Genomic DNA, 18,042 nt, shown 5'->3' on the forward strand with positions numbered 1-18,042 from the left:
CCAGTATCCTGAACACATTCCTCCCAATGCAGGGACAGCATCCTATAAGCGTCCATTAGACCTTGCTCCTGCAGACAAGCAAGGAGAGTCTGATCATCCTTATGTACTGGGTCTAGTTCAGTATCTGGCCTGTAGCTTGTGACCAATATATGTCTGCTTACAATGAACAGTGATGTGAGTTCAGTAGTTTGTCTTTGAAATGTATTGAATAGGGGCACCTGGATGGCTCGGTCTATTAATTGTCCGACTTCAACTCAGGTCATAATCTCATGGTTCATGGGTTCAAACCCCGTGTCAGGCTCTTTGCTGTGAGCAGAGAGCCTGCTTCAGATCCTCTGTCCCCCACCCCCCCGCCCCTCCCCTGCTTGCGCTCTCTATCTCTCAAAATAAATAAACTTAAAATAATGTATTGCATAACTTAAAAAAAATGGCCATCATCACTCACCTTATTTCTCATGTAAGATTAAACAGCTTACAAATCTAAAGGATACTGGGAAGGTGCTGGGGGGTGGGAGGAGGCAGAGCAAAGTCAATTCCAGGTAAAAACTCAAACCACAAGGAGCTCTGCCACACTCCTACATCATTTTAGAGAAAACAAAGTGTTCCTCCTCAAGAAGAAACCAAGTAATAAGCGGACTTCCAGGACCCAGAGTCCTGCTGTTGGGGCTTTGTGGAGGGTGCTGGAGGCCGCTGGGCGCTGGGGCGGGGTGTGCGGTACTCACAGTGCTGATGGCACCTGGCCAGGAGCTCCAGATCGTCAATGTGGTAGTAGTCATAGCCTGAGGTCCCCAAAACTTCAAAAGGCAGGTATCCTATGATGGGAGGGGCTCTGCCAAGCAACGGGGATAATTCATCAGAAAGCAAGGTCTGCCTACTACACTCACTGTGGCGGCACCTCAACACTGAGGGTACCGTCTGCACGTTTCATGATCAACACCGAGACCTCATTTCTCAAGAACGAGGGCAGGATGATAATTTTGCAATGGTTCGAACCAGAGAGGCTGTGTTTTCCAAAGTGCTCAACCCTTCCGGCATTTAGATATTCAGTTTCCTTAGCATAACCTGGGTTAAATAATAATACATTTTATCATTACCGAATAACTAAAAACAGCTATCGACTGGGTCAGTCCAGTCCCAACGCGTAATAAAAACTTAAAGTTGGGGAGGGGAGATTTCTCGTCCTTCAACTGTGAAAAATGTTACAGAAGAAAGAAAGAAGGTTAAGTTACAGGGACAAGAGGGTATTGAGAAAATTAAGACGAGGAGTTTCTCTCCCATATGCCCCTGCCTTCCAGGGACTGGAGAGGGTCCCGAGTGGGCCAGGGGTGAGAGTATCCCAATGACGGCCCTAGGCTGTGGCAACTGACTCTCCTGAGATGCTCGGACCCAAACATGGATCGTATCCACTTGAAGTTGAAGGGGAGCTGCCTCGCTCTTGGCCAGGAACCATTTTCCCTGCTGCCAGAAAGCTCTTCTCCTTGAAGGGACAAGGCCCGACTTTTCTCTCCCAAGGAGAGCCTGGCTCATGCAAACAAACACTTGAAAAGGACCCAACCCAAAGATGTTTTTCTTTTCACAAACCTGTGATCCAGAAATAAAAATTTCCATTCCAAGCTATGCCTTGAAGTGAATTCCTCTAAAGGTTCGTCAACTATGCACATTTCCTGTATTAGAAGGGAAAAAAATATTGCTTGGGGTGCCAGATGCTCACCCTAGGTCGGTTCAAGAACACGTGGTGGGTAACAGAAGTTAAAACCATTTAGAGCAAGTCTCCAAGTTGTGTTGGGCGGCAACTCATCATCTGTAGCTAATTTCAGTATTAGTTGATACTAAATTTATTTCACAAGCTGGGGAAAAATACCTAAGAGCCAAAATGTCACACCACTCCCTTCCCATTATCTGGAAGGGCGGTAAACATGTGGAAAATGGCTTTTCATCTGAGTTTGAATGACTAATTTAACTCAGCATTCATGCCATGGATGTTAGAGCGATCACGGGTGAGAGAATACAGACAAGCCCTGGGTTTTGACACTTGGTCCTCACCTCCGTCCACCCTGAGTGGTATTAACGCTGGTGTGAAAGGGAGGAGGGTCCACAGAGTTGCGAACGAGCATCTCTGCAGGCTGAACAGCAGCTGACGCTGCCTTCCAGCAAAATAGCTCCTAGGAAAGCAGAGCTAGGGCAAGGGGCGTGTGGCACAGTTCACAGGTACCGAAACCAGACATTCCAACTTTCCAGAGTCCGTAGCAACCTCATTGCCATCTTATTCTTTCCCATAAAGACGGTTAACGAACTGCAACTAAACGTGACTCAGTTGTCCTAGCTTCACAGGATGCACGCTCTCCCAGGTACTTGCCTTTAAGAACTGTGGTGTTGCCAGACGGACCGTGGCGATGAAGCAGACCTCCTTCCCCAGCGGCAGCCGGCAGGACCTTGAAAGGGTGCTGTCAAAGCCGTTACAAGAGGGGCTAGGCACTGGGGTGGGAGGAGACAGGCAGACGGGTTAGCTCTGTGTGGCACAGCGGCCGACCCCGACCTGGCATCACTGCCGGTCAGGGCTTCACGTTCATTCGCTCTCTTCATTCGTACAACAAACACCTCAGTGAGGTAGGTGCTACTATTATCCACCCTGCGTGGGAAATGGGAGGCCCAGGCTGTGAGGTAACCTGCTCATAGCCAGAAAGAGTTGGAATCCAAGTACCAGCAGACTACCCTGCCTCTCGCTCCCCGTAGTCCTACAGCCACTTAAACTGTTGTGCTGGGAAGAACATTCCACAAAAGGAGAAGAGAGCCTCGCTCTGCAGTACGGGCCCACGTTCTCACTTCGGGGTGTGTTCCCCAGTCAGACGTGGTTTCTGATCTGATGGGCCCCTGGCATTTGTTGACCCCCCCTTCCTATCCCCGGTTCTGGCACAGCACACCTGGGATTCAAGGGCTTTCTGCCCTGAAACTCCACGTGAGGCCCAGGCTGGTGCCGGACTTGGCCGGTGCGACTGAGGAAATGGGCTCAGGACCCAGGGTGCTGCCCAGAGGCACGCAGTGTCCCCCACAAACTCGCTAGTTCTGTAGCTCTGCACAGGTGACAAATCTGTTCACAAACGTCTTCTATTCTCACAAGTCTGGCAAGGTGTGACTTTCCTCATTCCACAGATGAGGCTGCTGAGGCCCAGAAAGGTTATATGTATTATCCAAGGTGGCTCAGAATTGAAATAATGGAGCCGAGACTCTACCCAGGTCTTCCGACTCCAAGCCTGAAGTTCTCACAGGGCAGACAGGGGATTGCTCAGGGCTTGTGCCCACCTCGGGGCTGAGAACAGGCCCCTGCACGTCCTCCGCGGAGGTGCCAGCTGGTACCAGCTGCCATCTTCCTCGGGAGCTACGGAGCTGGCTTCAGAGTGACTGTGGAGAACTGCTTTACCTTTTGGGTCTGGGAACAATTCTGCTATTCTAGGCGGAATATGCTCGGTGGGAAAAAGAACCTTTAAATATAGGAAAAGTCGATGGACTATGTTTATGGAATTCTTGAACTTGGCTACCCAGTGGATTCCTTGGGACCTTTTACATGGCCTCCCAGATGCCCAGACACCATTCCCAGATCAGCTAATTCAGGGACTCCAGGTGTGAAGGCCAGACACTGGGGCTTTTAAAAGCTCCCGCATTTACTACTGTAGCCGGGGTTGAGGATCGTTATGCTAGATAATCTATACTACCTCTTCTTTTTCAGATGTAGTTGATTATATCCTGAACTAGATCCTGAATTCTAACTACATTTCTGAACTTGTAGATTTAAACATAGTTGTGTTTTCCAATTTGAGAACATATAAAGCAACAGAAAATGAAATGCGTTCTAAAAGGAAATCTGCAAGACTTTCTTTGGATTTTAGCTTTCCAATAATTTTGGTTTTATATGTTCGTAGGTTTCTAAGTGATTCTATAATGTGGTCTTCTATCCACTAACATGAATAAATTCATTTTACCAAACATATTCTCTGAATTCATTCACATAAATATTAATATAAATGTTTCCAAACATGAATATAAAAGGGGCAAAGTAGAAAACAGTGGTCCCTGCAGAGTTTACATCTGTCATTAGTTGGCTTAGTCCATTGTAGGTTAATGTGGAGGGTGAGCCAAGGGACTCCCCAAGAGGAGAGGAGGCAATCCCTTAAGGGAAGGGTCTGCTGATGTGAACATCTGCATAATAAAAAAAAGACATTAAAAAACTTCCCAGATGGGAAATACCCTCGCTGCTTTAATCTAAGAGACATCAACTTCCAAATAAAGACCTAATAAAATTCTCCCCACTCTTTCAGAAAATCTAGGCCTTCGAAGCAAACTTCTAAGGACCTTCTGGAAGTTTCTAGAGAAAATCTCTCTCATTTGTCTCTAAACCATGTGCCTTGCTGGAATGATCCTTCTGGATCAAGAAGGCATCAAGAGTCATGCCTTCTTTGGTGATCTACCATGAGGAAGACGGGGACAGAAGGAGCGTGGGAGAGGGAAACACCAGCCCCTAATAATTTCTTCAAGGGGCAGAGACCACGGAAATTATGTGAAATGTTCTGCAGAGCTTACTAGCTGCCCTGGCTGCCTCCCAATGCAGTTTTATATCAGTCCTTTTATAACTTCTAAGATTTTAAAGATGAAAATGCACCCCACAGGGGAAATTTCATTATTGCTTGTAGCCTGCACTTGATAAGCTAGATACTTTACAGAGGGGCCCAGAACCAAGCCAACTCCTCTTCTAAATGAGCTTTCTCCCCCCAAACCTTAAGCAGCTGAGGGCTTGATCAAAGGTGATGGTAAATCAAGGATGAAAGTTGTAACAGAGGCCAACAGGATAACCTTGGGGTAAGTCAAGGGGAAGAAGATACTTTAAACATTTTGCCAACTGCGATTCAAATGACTTTTATTCACAGCATGAGCCTCCTCACAGATTCCAGAGTCAACACATGAGCAAACTGCTCCCTGGGACTTCAGAGTAATATTTAGCACTTAGAATAACTTCTCTGGCACTTCTTATCCCAAGGTAGTTAAAAAACATTAATTAAGGATTTAATTAGTTGTTTCAATTTAAGTAATAGAAAAAACATATCTAATTACAACTGGCTTCCTGAGCCTCTCGGAAGGATTAACCAGTTGATGCAGACACAGCCCTATTTATCAGATAGATCCCTGTCTACTTTCCTACTTCTTTCTTCCGCTGCTGCAACACACACACACACACACACACACACACACACACACACACACACACACGTAGCATCCTTGCCACAGACAAAAGCAATGATTTCTTGCTACATTTTTTGCCCCTGGGGTTGTCTTACTTGAAATTGATCTTACTCTTGCCCAAAGCTAAAGACACAGGTTTCCCCATGGCAGGAACTGGGTCTAGTTCTCTGTCTCCTGCTCTGAGCAGGCATCTTGCACACAGCAGGTGCTCAACATGTGTTTATTGACTGCATCTCTGACGAGAAGACCTTCCATCTCACACCCAAACTACAGCTTAAGACCTTGCTGGGGAAGAGAACTTCTGATCCCAGTCCACAACGGACACACAAGCCTCAAGACCTCACTGGGGCTCCGCTTCTGCAGCCCAGCTTGGTGCTGCTGCGGGCTGGCTTGCCGTGGGAGGGTGCCTGCGGAGCAGGGTCCTGGGTCCCACTGCCACTCGGGCTGGCTCACTGACCTACTGGTGCATTTACACTGGTCAGAAGGACCTGGACAAGGTCTGCGGCAAATCAGCATGTCGCAGTTGCCCTCGGTGAAAACAGCACAGATGCCCATATGGGTCTCAAGCTCAGAAAAATGCAAGGCGGTGTTCTGCTTTTAGCCTTCCTATTAAAACAGGCCATGGGGGTGATCAAGCCCTTCTTTGCTCCTGAACCTTTTATCACAGTCTCAAATTTTAGAGACCCTGGAAGAATTCTGCCCTGGGCTTGCACTCTAGGGATTCTGAACAGAAGAGAGCCCCGAGGTTCTCCAGAGAATAAGAGTGACTAAAGTCTGTCTCTCCTGGTGTCTGGGGTTGGCTTCCATCTCAAAGGTGACCTCTCAAGTTAGTCATATAAAGAAGATAAGGATGTCTGAAGGGGAAGAGAGGTCTCAAGTAGCGTGAGACATGTTTGCCAAGGGGTAAGAAAGAATGAAGGAGAAGCAGAGGTGGCGATGGTGAACATTAGCTAATAGCAAAGGTGTAGAAAGAAATGGAAGAAGATGAACCTATGGTTCCTCAGTACTGGTTCCGTCATCAGGCCTAAACAATTAAGTATTCTGATCAGAGATGGCCTGCTTATGATAAATTAGTTGCAACAGCTGTAGGAAAGCACACTAATAGTCCACAAGGAGAGTGACAAATAGCTTTCTCAGCACTTCTTAGAACAAATGAAAATCAAAGCCGAAAGGTGTTCAGGAAGACGTGAAAAAATCAGTGAGGAGGCTTGCTGAGAGAAGAAAAATGTTCTCAAATCTCATTTATGATAAATGTCCAAAATGTCTGGTCTACAGTGTTGGAATGTTTAGGAAAAATAATTTCCTGAACATTCACAAGAAATCTTCTCCCTCTAATTAAGCACTATTTTCAGAGTCTTCTTTTTTTCTTTTCGTGGGATGGTATGCTTTACCCGATGTGTTCTGAATAGCCAGGTTATTGGGTTCTTAGGACAGCTGCAGCAAAATAATCCTGCCCTGGTTTCTGGCCCAGGGCACCACCTAACTAGCTGGGGCAAGGCGTGGCTCTTTGCTTTCTTTCCACCAGTTCTGTTTGGCATCAGAAAGAATGAACAAGGCCGGAGACAGGCGGAGAGCCACACAAAAAAGCTAAGGTTTGCAATTTGCTGGATTGAAAAAATTACTCAGGTGGGAAAATATTTGTCTCACTTAAATATATCTTCTTTCCCTCGGTGTTTGTTAATTAAAATGAGTATTTGGGGGGGCCAGGAGATTGTAATGGCATTGACAAGATATCCACCAGAAGGTTGGAGTGGACAGGGCCCGATGATTTGTACGCTCAGGGAAGTGAACTTTGTACAGGAAGTTGCCCCCTGTCCTCCAATGGGATGTCTTGTGCACATTTTTTATCACAATTACTGGACAATCTCTACAGAAATGCCCTGCTCCCAGGCTGCAACAAGGAGAAAGATGTGTTTGATAAACCTATGACCGTTCCTCACTGCTCCATTTCAATATGGGCTCTAGATGCTGAAGCAGGACAATGACCTTGGGTAACATTTTGTTCTTTATTGTGTTCTTAATTCCTCCGCAATCTAATCTGGCAGCAATGACCACTGCTGGAGAAAGATGTGGCACTTCCCTGTGGGGGGAGGGGAAGGAGAGGACACTCTCCTTCTTGCTCTTGGGGGCCAGTGACAGATAGATGACACATCCTTTCCCGGAGGCTGTCCTTCCTGTGCTAAATTCACGGTCTCCATTCTCAGTGAGGTCTGGTGGGAGTGGATTTGTTCTCCTAACTGAGAAATCTTAATTCAGCTCAGGAAAACAAAACAAAAAAAACCCCCTAAAGCCATAAAATGAGGCAACCTACAGAAATCCCACGGAACATACGGATTCAAGTGTTGTAAGCAAAAAAGCCTCCATTTCTGCCAGTATTTCAAATCTGGTTGTGTGGTTAGAGGCAAATAGGTAAAATGAGGGCAGGGAAACTTTTATACTCTGGTGTGTGGTTTCTGGAAAGCCCAGAGTGGAATGTTTGCTGAGGGTGACCTATTTGGAACCACACCAACAACTTTTGAAATACTGCTTTCTGGATTTCAGTCAGATGCACATTTAAATCCAAGTCTGGGGGAGGAGCAAGGGCTTAAATAGAGGATTGCCTTCTTCTTGGCATGAACTTATCTTTCAGGAACTGGAACCTGTTTATTAGGACCCCTGAAAGCAAAGTCTATTCATTACGCCTTTGAAAATCATGTGGCTGGTTCCTCTCCAGTAAGAGCGGTGGGTGGGGCCGTGGGACTCGGGTGGGGGGTTGGGAGAGGCCCCAGAGGCTCCTCTATTGAACTGGAGAAGGAAAAAAGATGGAAGGGTGTACTTGTTGGAGGTATTTTTAAACATCTGTTATGGGACAAACATAGCCCTGAATCAAGTTAATTTCATTTCACCCCTCTTCTGGAAAGGATGTGCAGAGCAGAGGTAGACCAGGGGCTGTTCCCACCAGTGGTGATTTCTGGCGCTCCAGGCCACATGGCCAAGATCAGACAGTAGGCTTTTTATGGGAAGAGGAGGAGACATGTGGTTCCGTATCCCAGCTCAGATTCCCTCATAAAGCTTTTCACAGACTTGGTTAGAAACCGTCCTAAAGTGAAAAAGTTCTAGGAAGGCTACTTTCTTGTTCCATTTCCTGACACGTACTTCTTCACGTTTATCAAAAATCTAGGTTAAAGATGGGAAGTACCATCTTCACCTTCCCCTCCCAACCCCGACCCCAAAACATCTGTACCAAAGGATGAAGTCCGAAGAAGTGACCAAGATGGGCAAATACTGAAGCAGGGGAACATTCCATTTTGTTGAAGTGTTCAGGCAATGGTTGCTGTGTCTGTGCAGCCGAGGTGCATGATCGCCTGCTGAGTCTGGACATGTCCCACTGGAGAGTTGAACCTCAATAACAAGGGCAAAGGTGCTTTTGTGCCTCCCCACACCCCAAATTCCTAACTCGACCTACTTATACTGGTGACAGAGCCAGATGAATTCTAAGCAGTAATCTGAGTGAACAGGCAAGCAGATGGGGGTCTTTATCTAGGTAATTTAAGGGTCACCAAAAGCCCTGTCTGGATCACTGTAATCTGTCTCCCTTGCCCTGACGACAGGGCTTAAGGTCCAAGGGTACCTACAGATGTTGAGTTTTGAGTCACAGCCCACACCTCCATCAGCCTTAAGGCAAATTGGTTGATCAGATGAACAAGAGGCATGGAAGAAAGTGTGTCATGAACACTACTGGCAGGGCTACGTGGCTGAGGGGCCTGGGTAAGGACATCAGGGAGCACCCAAGGAACCCAGGTAGGGAAAGAACTTGATGGGGGTGGGGGACACAGAATGGGGAGAGAATGGAGACCAAAGATGACCATACACTGACCATGCACTGGTCTGCGGCCACCCAGTGCACACAGCTCACAAACCAGAAGTTACACATGTGCCAGTTCGCCCAGCACGCACCAAAGTGGATTTAATCTTTGCTTTGTATTAAAGGCCAAAGAAGTAGCAGGAGCCCTCCTGGAAGCCACCATTCCATCTCCGGGGTGGGGTCTGGAGTCAGTCAAGGAGAGCTCTATTACTAGCTTTCAGTTTTGGAAAAGCCTTATTTCTTTATGAGTCAAAAGTTGGGTCTGAGCCATGCCTCTGTCCCCTACGTCCAGGGCTAGGATCTCTGAGCCTCTGTCTAAGCCAACGTACTTTGATTGAGCTTCACTTATACACCAGGTATGGACTGCAGAGGCCCAGGAAAGGGTGCAATGAGTTCACAGATCAGTAAAGGTCATCACCCTTTCCACTCCATTATTGATAAAAATGAGAGACTTGTGGGNTAATCTTTGCTTTGTATTAAAGGCCAAAGAAGTAGCAGGAGCCCTCCTGGAAGCCACCATTCCATCTCCGGGGTGGGGTCTGGAGTCAGTCAAGGAGAGCTCTATTACTAGCTTTCAGTTTTGGAAAAGCCTTATTTCTTTATGAGTCAAAAGTTGGGTCTGAGCCATGCCTCTGTCCCCTACGTCCAGGGCTAGGATCTCTGAGCCTCTGTCTAAGCCAACGTACTTTGAGTGAGCTTCACTTATATACCAGGTATGGACTGCAGAGGCCCAGGAAGGGGTGCAATGAGTTCACAGATCAGTAAAGGTCATCACCCTTTCCACTCCATTATTGATAAAAATGAGAGACTTGTGGGGTGCCTGGGTGGCTGAGTCGGTTAAGCGTCCGACTTTCGCTTGGGTCACGATCTCGCGGTTCGTGGGTTCGAGCCCCGCATCGGGCTCTGTGCTGACTGCCAGCTCAGAGCCTGGAGCCTGTTTCAGTCTGTGACTCCCTCTCTCTCTGACCCTCCCCTGCTCGCGCTCTCTCTCTCGCCTAGAAATAAAAAAAACAAAAAACAAAAAAAAAACCATTTAAAAAAAAAAAAAGAGAGACCTGTATCTTCCTGACAGGCATAAAAAGAGAATGCACCAGGCAATGCTCCATAAACTCAACAGCCCTACAGAAATGACAGGACTTTTCCTGAAAACGGACCAGGGTAGGGTTTCCTACATAGTTCTTTGAAGTGTGCACAGGGATTCTATTAAAATAAAACCAATGTTCATAATCATTTGTCTTCTCTACTTAACATATTGCTTTGCAAGGTGTGCCATGCCTGGGGACTCAGGGAAATTGCATGAGGTGTCTGTGTACAAACCACATTTTGTACTTTCTGTATTTGGTGCTTTGACATTTTGGGGCCTTGCAGACCCTAGAGGAACTGCTCCTTTCAGGGCTGGCCAATTCCTAGAAATAGGGCATGACTCACTTTCCAGGGCACCTTTCATAGGCAAACCAACCAACCTAGGGCCCACACCCCAACCATCTCCTTTATCGGTCTCTCAGACTCTGTGCTACTACTATTTACTTGCCCTAATCACCCGGGTCCCTGAGAACTAGAGACAAGCCCCTCTACCCAAGAGCCTACTAAAATTATTCAGACTCACCAAACCGAAGCCTGTTTATGCTGCCCCAGTCAATCTTTTCCACGGAAACCACACTAGGAAGCTCTTGCCCACATCTCCTACTCGCTCTGCCTCCTGACCTACCCTGGTGCTTCCCCATGCGGCCTCTATGGTGTCTTGTGCCTGTTTTTAGAGATCTGGGAGCATAAACCCATTTGATTTCAAACAAATCTTGGGAATCCTTAAAACAGCTTGGTGCATGGGTGCAGGACATCTGATGTGCACGGGGATGGACATCATGGACCAACAGCATGCCTGGTGGCAGGGACAGACCTGTGTGCTGCATCTACACCTTTAATTTCAACACAGATTTGCTTTGCAAACATAGCAGAGCGCTGGGTTAAGGGTAGGAGCTCAGGGTTAGAATGGGTATGAATGTAGGTCTCCCACTTGCCATAAATGCACCTCTGATTCTTATGTGCATTAGTTTCCTCCTCCGTTAAGATGTGACAATGCCAATAGTACCACTAATAAGGTTGGCAGGAGGACTCAATGAGATTATCAATGCAAAGACTGGGCCCAGGACCTGGGACTTAGGAAGCACTCCTAAGGTGAGCTATTGTCCAACGTTTATTCAGATGTAAACCTACAAAATCAAAATTAAAGTATTTCTTACGGTACGTTAAACTCTATTTTATAGGTCAAAAATAATTGAATGTTGGTGATTTCATAGGGTTCCATCTTAGAAATTCATTTGCTTCTGACATTGTTGTGGTCTCTTTTCATCCAAGTGAGAATGATATTTCAGGTTTCCCACAATTACATTTGAAGACTCTTGCCTCGGGAAAGCCCCCTCAACTTTGGTTTGTTCAACAGGCTCTGGAAAGACATTCTGGAACTCTTGGTTTTTAATCATCCACTTTTCAATGCTGTGTTTACAGCAGTAACAGTTTCCGGGAAAAAAATTCACACATAATTTCCACACATTCTTTCAGGCAAACAAACACTGTCTCATCTTGAAGTGAAAATAAAGCTTTGCTGATTAAAACAACAACAACAACAACCCAGGTATTCACAATGAAGCCTGGAGCCTGCCTCTTTCCTTGAAACCCTCTAAAATGTGATAAGCGACAGGAAGCTTCAAAGTGATATTCAGCAGCATCTTAACGGAGAGTTGTGGAAATGTAAATTAACAAAAGATGTGACTGCTGCTCAGCAGCCAATCACAGGTCTGTTCCTTAATTAAGCGGTGTGCCGTTGTCATGGGGACACGTGGGTGCAGCATCCCAGACTTCCCACAGTCTTGGCACTCTGGGGGCCAGGGTGCCTTCCCCTTCCTCGAACGCAGCCACATGGGATGTTTTGCTATTCCAGCAACTGGCATCATGGCCATAACACACACTTTAAGCAAACTGCGAACCACTGCTTATATTAATTCAAGGATAAAGCTGTTGAAAGGGGCACCATAGGCGTGAGGAGTACCATTACAGTTTCTATGGGATGGCATGTAGTATCACAATAGTGCGGTGTTTCACAATGTCCATGACCCCTTTCATTAGAAGCCCAAGGTTCTTTCCAATTGTACAATTCCAACCCCACCCTGAGATCTCCTGAACTAGAATCTGGGTTTTAACAAGCTGCCTCACCAGGGCTGGCATCATGCCGTGTGTCCTACTAGGTGTCTCGTAGGTCACTTTCTTGAACTAGGCAGCCCAACCAGCTACCATTTACTTATTTGTGTGGTTCATGGAACATTCATCTCACGAGGGTTAGGAAAGCCGTTCAGAGGAGTCGGGTTAGGCATGGTCAGGCTTTGGCTTTATCCTTTTGGCCCAGATTTAGGGCACCACTGCAAAAGCTGACCTCCCTTCACTTCCAACCATTTAGGAACCCCGTTTGGGTAGGTTCCCAAACAGCGCCAAGTTAGCCAAGGAGTCCCTCATCCAAGCATGAGCCCTAAATATTAGGCTTGAAAATCACTTTGGCAGGACCAAAGTGTTTAGCATCTAGTTCAGACTTTTAGACAAAGTAGGTATATTTATGCAAACAACAGAGGATCGTTTGAGGGTGAAGGAAAGATCCTGGCTAGCTTTAGCATTAGGATTTGGGGCCGTTACGTTGGCTGATTCTAATGGTAACTCTGGGTCTGATTTGGCGGGTAATGGACTCCATCATGGGTCCAGAGGCTGCCCAAGCAGGGCTGCCATCAACTCCCTGGAGTCTCCATGTGTCCATCCATCATTTCTGTGCCTCATCTTCCTGTCTGTTTTCCTTTGGTATTTTTCTCCTTTCCTCCCCCGCCCCCCCATCCCTGTCAACATTTCCTTCTGTTTTGGCTATCTTTGAGGTTTTATGAAATGTTAGATCATTCAAAGTGATTTGTTTTGTGTTGATGTTTGAGGAGCGAAGCAAATAAAATGTAGGCTTTTCTGTGCTAGGCTCCACAGTGGGGCTGTGGGCTGCAGACTGTACTTCAAAAGTTCTGCCATCGGGCCTACATTCCCATTTTCCTAGGGTCAAAAGTGAAACTGAGGGTGTCAGTCTACTTTAGAGGTACAGCTGGAGCTTGGACCATTAGTCATCTGGGTACTTTCAGAGAGTATGATTTTATACTTGGCTAATCTGCTTGATAATGCATCCAAATGTGGATTTTGCTGACTCCTCGTAAAATGGCCACTTTCCATGCATTAGGGTCAGAGTGAGCAGAAGACCTATGTGCCAGACCCATAAGAACATGCTCACAGCAGTTCTGGAAAAAGGAGACTGAAGATGCAGAAACCAAGGTTATGGATCTTCATGTCACAATGAAGCCCTGTTTGGCTGTGTGTAGGCTGAGCCTGCTCTTTATTAACTGGAAGCTGTTTCCCACAGTACAGAACTACTCGATCAGCCTGAAAATAAATACATGAATAAAGTGCATTTCAGTGGGACTTCATGCACTGGCATAAACAAGTGTGGGAGTGCGTTCTTCTCAAATGGGAGACAGCATTTACGAGCACAAAACACATCTTGGGAACATGAAAATCCAAATGCAAATATGAAAAGCACATATTCTCACTCCTCCTCCCTCAGGGATTCTTATGCCCCCGTGTGCACGTTTGCATGATAAAAGACACTGCTGCAATTATATGACAATTAAAGCTTACCATTGTTGTAAGAGCGAAAATTTCCTACAAATTTTATGTATTCATAAGTTGGAAATTCCTTTGGGTTCAAGCTGCCTCTGAGAAGATGGCAATAAAACTCTAAATCGTTGTCAGCTGGGCCGTTAAAGGAAAAAAAAAGAAAAAGGAACATGAGTACAACATAGATTCTAGACTAAACAAGTTTATCTTTGTGTAACTCATGGGCTTTAGTCTACACACGGCCAGGACATTTCTCTCATTATGACTGACTTTTGGACATGGTTTTATAACCTTTGCAGAACAGGGGGTTCCCCCCCATAGTCTATATAGATATTCTTGCATTCCGTACTTGGGCCCAATTAGTCTTAATTTGCTCACAGATGTCTGTGGTTGGTTATGTCGGCATTGATTAGTTCCGGTTGTTTTCATATGGTGTATTAAAATAAAGCTGCTCATATAGAGCTGCTCTCTTTAATTTAATCTTTTCACGTTGCTTTGAAGTAACATCAGATATACAGCAGGACAAATTATTCATGGAAAATGGACTAAGGCTTGAACAAGCACAAGTCACTTGCATTACCTCCACCACGGCACACAGTTCAGCGAGCACTGAGGCCGCCCTTTCCATCTGGGTTGCCAATTTTGAGGAAAACTTTAAAATTCCATAAAAACCGCAAATGTATAGAAATAACCAGATCACAGCCTCAGGAGAAGAGGATTTGGAGTTTTGACCTAATTATTCAGTTTTCAGTTGGTTACTCAGTTAACATATACATCTAACTTTACAGTGCCCTCCAAACTAAGCAGACTGTTCCCTGATTTCTGCAGTCTTGGTTACCAAAAGACTCTTGTGTTTAAAAAAAAAAAAGAAGAAGAAGAAGAAGAAGAAGAACTTCTTGTATTACAGGCAAAACAGATTCTTATTCTTAAGTGCCATGCTTTCAAATTTTCCACAGAGAAGTTAAATGTCATATGATTCTACTACATACTACTACTGCTACATAAAACTCTAGTTTTAACTTTAAATTTCAAATAAAATACACCTCTGAGGCCCTTGGAAATATTCTGAGTCACAAGGAAAGCTGTTTTTAAAATTAGTCTTCCCTCTCTTAATTCATTCTAACCTCCTTTCCAAAGTAAAATTCTTATCTTTACATCTTGTAAAACCAGTAAAGGTAAACTTACATTTTAAGTATTCTGGGGAGGGGGAATCTGTCACAAGCATATGGGAAGAGAGCATTTTATAAACTTCTGAATGTTCTTGTTCTGGAAGAAAATTTAACAAATTCTGATCCATGACATCTGACTGAAAAAGAAAATAAAGAACAAAGGTACACACTCAACGAAGATGAAAAATAAAAGCAAAAGCAAAAGCAAAACCTGGACATTCAGGACCATTCAGAACTGCTCTCTGAAATGAAAAGTTCAAGATCTGATTTTCCGCAAAGACTTTCAATTCTATCACTCTGTAATCCTGGGTTATGATCTAGAACATTTCACTTGTTCCAATGCAAATGTGCTATGGTATCGCCCATGAGCCCATGAAAGAAGTAAGAGTTAAATCAGACAAATAAGCAGAGAGTCTTGCTCTCCCTGAAGGAGCCCCACCTGCCAGCACTTCTGTGTTCCTCCTGGGGCCCCGTGTAAACCCTGTCACTCTTGTGAAGGGCTCTAAAGAATGCATGGGGTTCCTTTCCTGACCGTTAGGCCAACAAACGAATCCCTGTTTACTTCTTAAAGGTTCCTCCAGTCGAAGGAACTGCACTTTTTCCCCCGAGTGCTTAGGCACTGCACATACAAAATGAATAAGATGTAGAATCTAGATACAGCACTGTCCAATACAACTGTCTGTGATGATGGAAATGGTCTCTAATGTGTGCTGTCCCTTACGAGAGCCACCAGCTATGTGGTGATGAGCACTGAAATGTGGCTGGTGTGACGGAAGACTGAATTTTTAATTGCATTTAATTTTGATGATTTTTAATTGGAACCTAAATAGCTGCATGTGGCCAGTGGTTCCCATAGTGGCTAGTGCAGGTGGAAGCTCACAGAGGAGAAAGAGAGAGAACACAGGCACGTCTCTTGCTGCCTCAGTCTCCCGCAATAAACTAATGCTTTCATACATTTTTAAGACACGACTTGTATACACTCTTAAATTTGTATATCCAGGCAACTCTGCTGTGTGTCCCCTGGGAACCCGAGGTTCACATGGACATCCCTAATGTCCTCATTCTTTTGCACCCATACCCTGAGCTCCCCTACCATTCCTCCCCTGAGCTCAATGTCCCCATGCACAGTATTGCCAGTTGGTCACTTGCCCATCCCCCTTGCCCATCCCATTCCCAACATCTCCCCTTCTCGCCCTCATCTTCACATCCAAACAATGTCCAAGTGCTGTGAGACATTTGTCCCTCAAATTCTTTCAAATCTCCTCCCTTCTCTTTATTTCCATAACCTCAACCCCTAGTCTTGATCACCACCATCTCTTATCTGGGGACTAAACTGACCAAACTGGTCTTCCCACATCAACTTTTGTTCCTGTGCAACTTATTCTCCACCAGCAGGCCAGAAGGAGTCTTGTGTCAGATCAGGTCACCCCCTTGCTTAAAGGCACCTGGGCACCTGGCTGGCTCAAGCCGTACAGCATGTGACTCTTGATCTCAGGATTTTGAGTTTGAGCCCCATGTTGGGTACAGGGCTTACTTAAAGACAAAACAAACCAATACAAAACAAAACAAAACAAAACAAACAAAACAAAACAAAACATACTGTCATTTGGCTTCCAAATGCTCTCATGACAAAGCCTGAACCTCCCCATTCACTTCTGAGGCTATGTACTACCCACCCTCTAAACTTCCTTCTTTCTCGTCTTCCAGGTTTGCTCTTCCTTTTAAGACTTCCCCACGCTGCACCCTGAGACTGGGACATCGTGTATCACTCCTTTTGTTTGGCTAACTCCCGTGCATCCTTTTAGGTCCTTGCTTTGAAGGCACTGCTTCTGAGAAAGCACCCATGGATGCCACCCTGGCTACTGTGGCTCTGGCCTCTGAAGCCTCTCACAGCACTTGTTCCGGCATGTTGAAACCTCTGGTGAGGGGCTGGTCTGCCTATACCACACTGGCCTAGGTTGGGACTGGAAGCTGGCTCTACCCACTCAGGGCTGGGCTTTGCTCAACCAAAAGATGAGGAAGCTGTGAGGGTGCCAGGAGCTGCTGGTCAAAGGGCACACAGCATTCACTCAATGAATGCTCAGTGTGATTAAGTGTTTAATAACCCTTTTAGAAAGTTCTTGAAGTTTTCTTGTTCATTCACATGCTGATGTGTATTCTCTGCCTGCCTCATCCAACAGGAGCCCCAGGAGAGTAGGGGTTCTGTCTTCCTTCTTCATTCCTATATGCCTGACATCAAATGGTGCTTGGCCTTCCAGAAAAATGCATCGACTAGCTTAAAGAAGTAAAAGGAGTAAAAACAAGGCACCCCTAGAACAGTGAGTGTGGTGTGTCAAATCCAGTCACAAGGACAGAGAGGCTCTCAGGGAACAATTCCCACAGGGAGGGATCCTTGAGCGGGATCTGGGGGACAAGATGGTGTCTTCAGGGCAGCCAGGGTGCTCTAGGCAGGGGACACAGCATACACAAAAGCATCACAGGGGAGGGAGGAGAGTAACGGAGGCAGGGGTTGCAACGGGAAGTGAGGCCAGAGCAAAGCAGGCCCCAGAGGAGAGAATGCCCTGTCCTGTGTGCCTGGGGTGGGGGAGACGGAACCCACCAAGGGACCTACAGGAAGGCAGGGCAGGACTCTACCTGTGCTTTAAAGAAATCCTTTAAGGTTTCTAGTCTGAGGAGAGAGGGAGCACAGGAAACCAGGCTAGAGATGGTCAGAGTCTGAACAGGCACAGGGAATGGGGAGATGTGATGTGCAGGAGGAGGGAGAGTCCAAACAGGTCATTCAACAGCATAATCCACCCAACACTGAGGGGTATCATGTGCCTGCCAGCTACTGCCTTTGGCACTGGGAAGAAACACAATGAAGCTTGCAAGCCCCTTCCCTCTTGCAGCATTCTAGGGGCTGTGAGGAAGGGAGACACCACTCGGTAGCTGATGGACAGGAGGAGGAAAAGGAGGGACTCCTAGCTCCATTGCACCCCGGCTTGGCTTGATCTCCATTGGCAAAGACTCTGCAAACCCCTCACTAGCCTGTGCTATCATCTTCTCATTCAGGCTTTCTCCAAGTTCCTTCTGATGTTCTTGATTTTATTTTAAGCTCGTTCCCTTTAG

General features: G+C 46.0%; 1 protein-coding gene across 1 annotated transcript in view; it reads right to left on the reverse strand.

The window, feature by feature from the left end:
• NPAS2 (neuronal PAS domain protein 2) overlaps positions 1-18,042 on the reverse strand; it is a 145,362-nt gene that overhangs the window by 33,859 nt on the left and 93,461 nt on the right. Inside the window, exons 6-10 of the mRNA XM_077749382.1 lie at positions 14,951-15,071; positions 13,787-13,900; positions 2,357-2,475; positions 1,582-1,664; positions 723-829 (exon numbers count right to left, since the gene is read on the reverse strand). Coding sequence (XP_077605508.1) covers positions 723-829; positions 1,582-1,664; positions 2,357-2,475; positions 13,787-13,900; positions 14,951-15,071 — 544 coding nt within the window. The remainder of the gene's footprint in view (positions 1-722; positions 830-1,581; positions 1,665-2,356; positions 2,476-13,786; positions 13,901-14,950; positions 15,072-18,042) is intronic.

This window comes from Crocuta crocuta, unplaced genomic scaffold (genome assembly GCF_008692635.1).
Source record: "Crocuta crocuta isolate KB4526 unplaced genomic scaffold, BGI_CrCroc_1.0 scaffold118, whole genome shotgun sequence".
Lineage (NCBI taxonomy): Eukaryota > Metazoa > Chordata > Mammalia > Carnivora > Hyaenidae > Crocuta > Crocuta crocuta.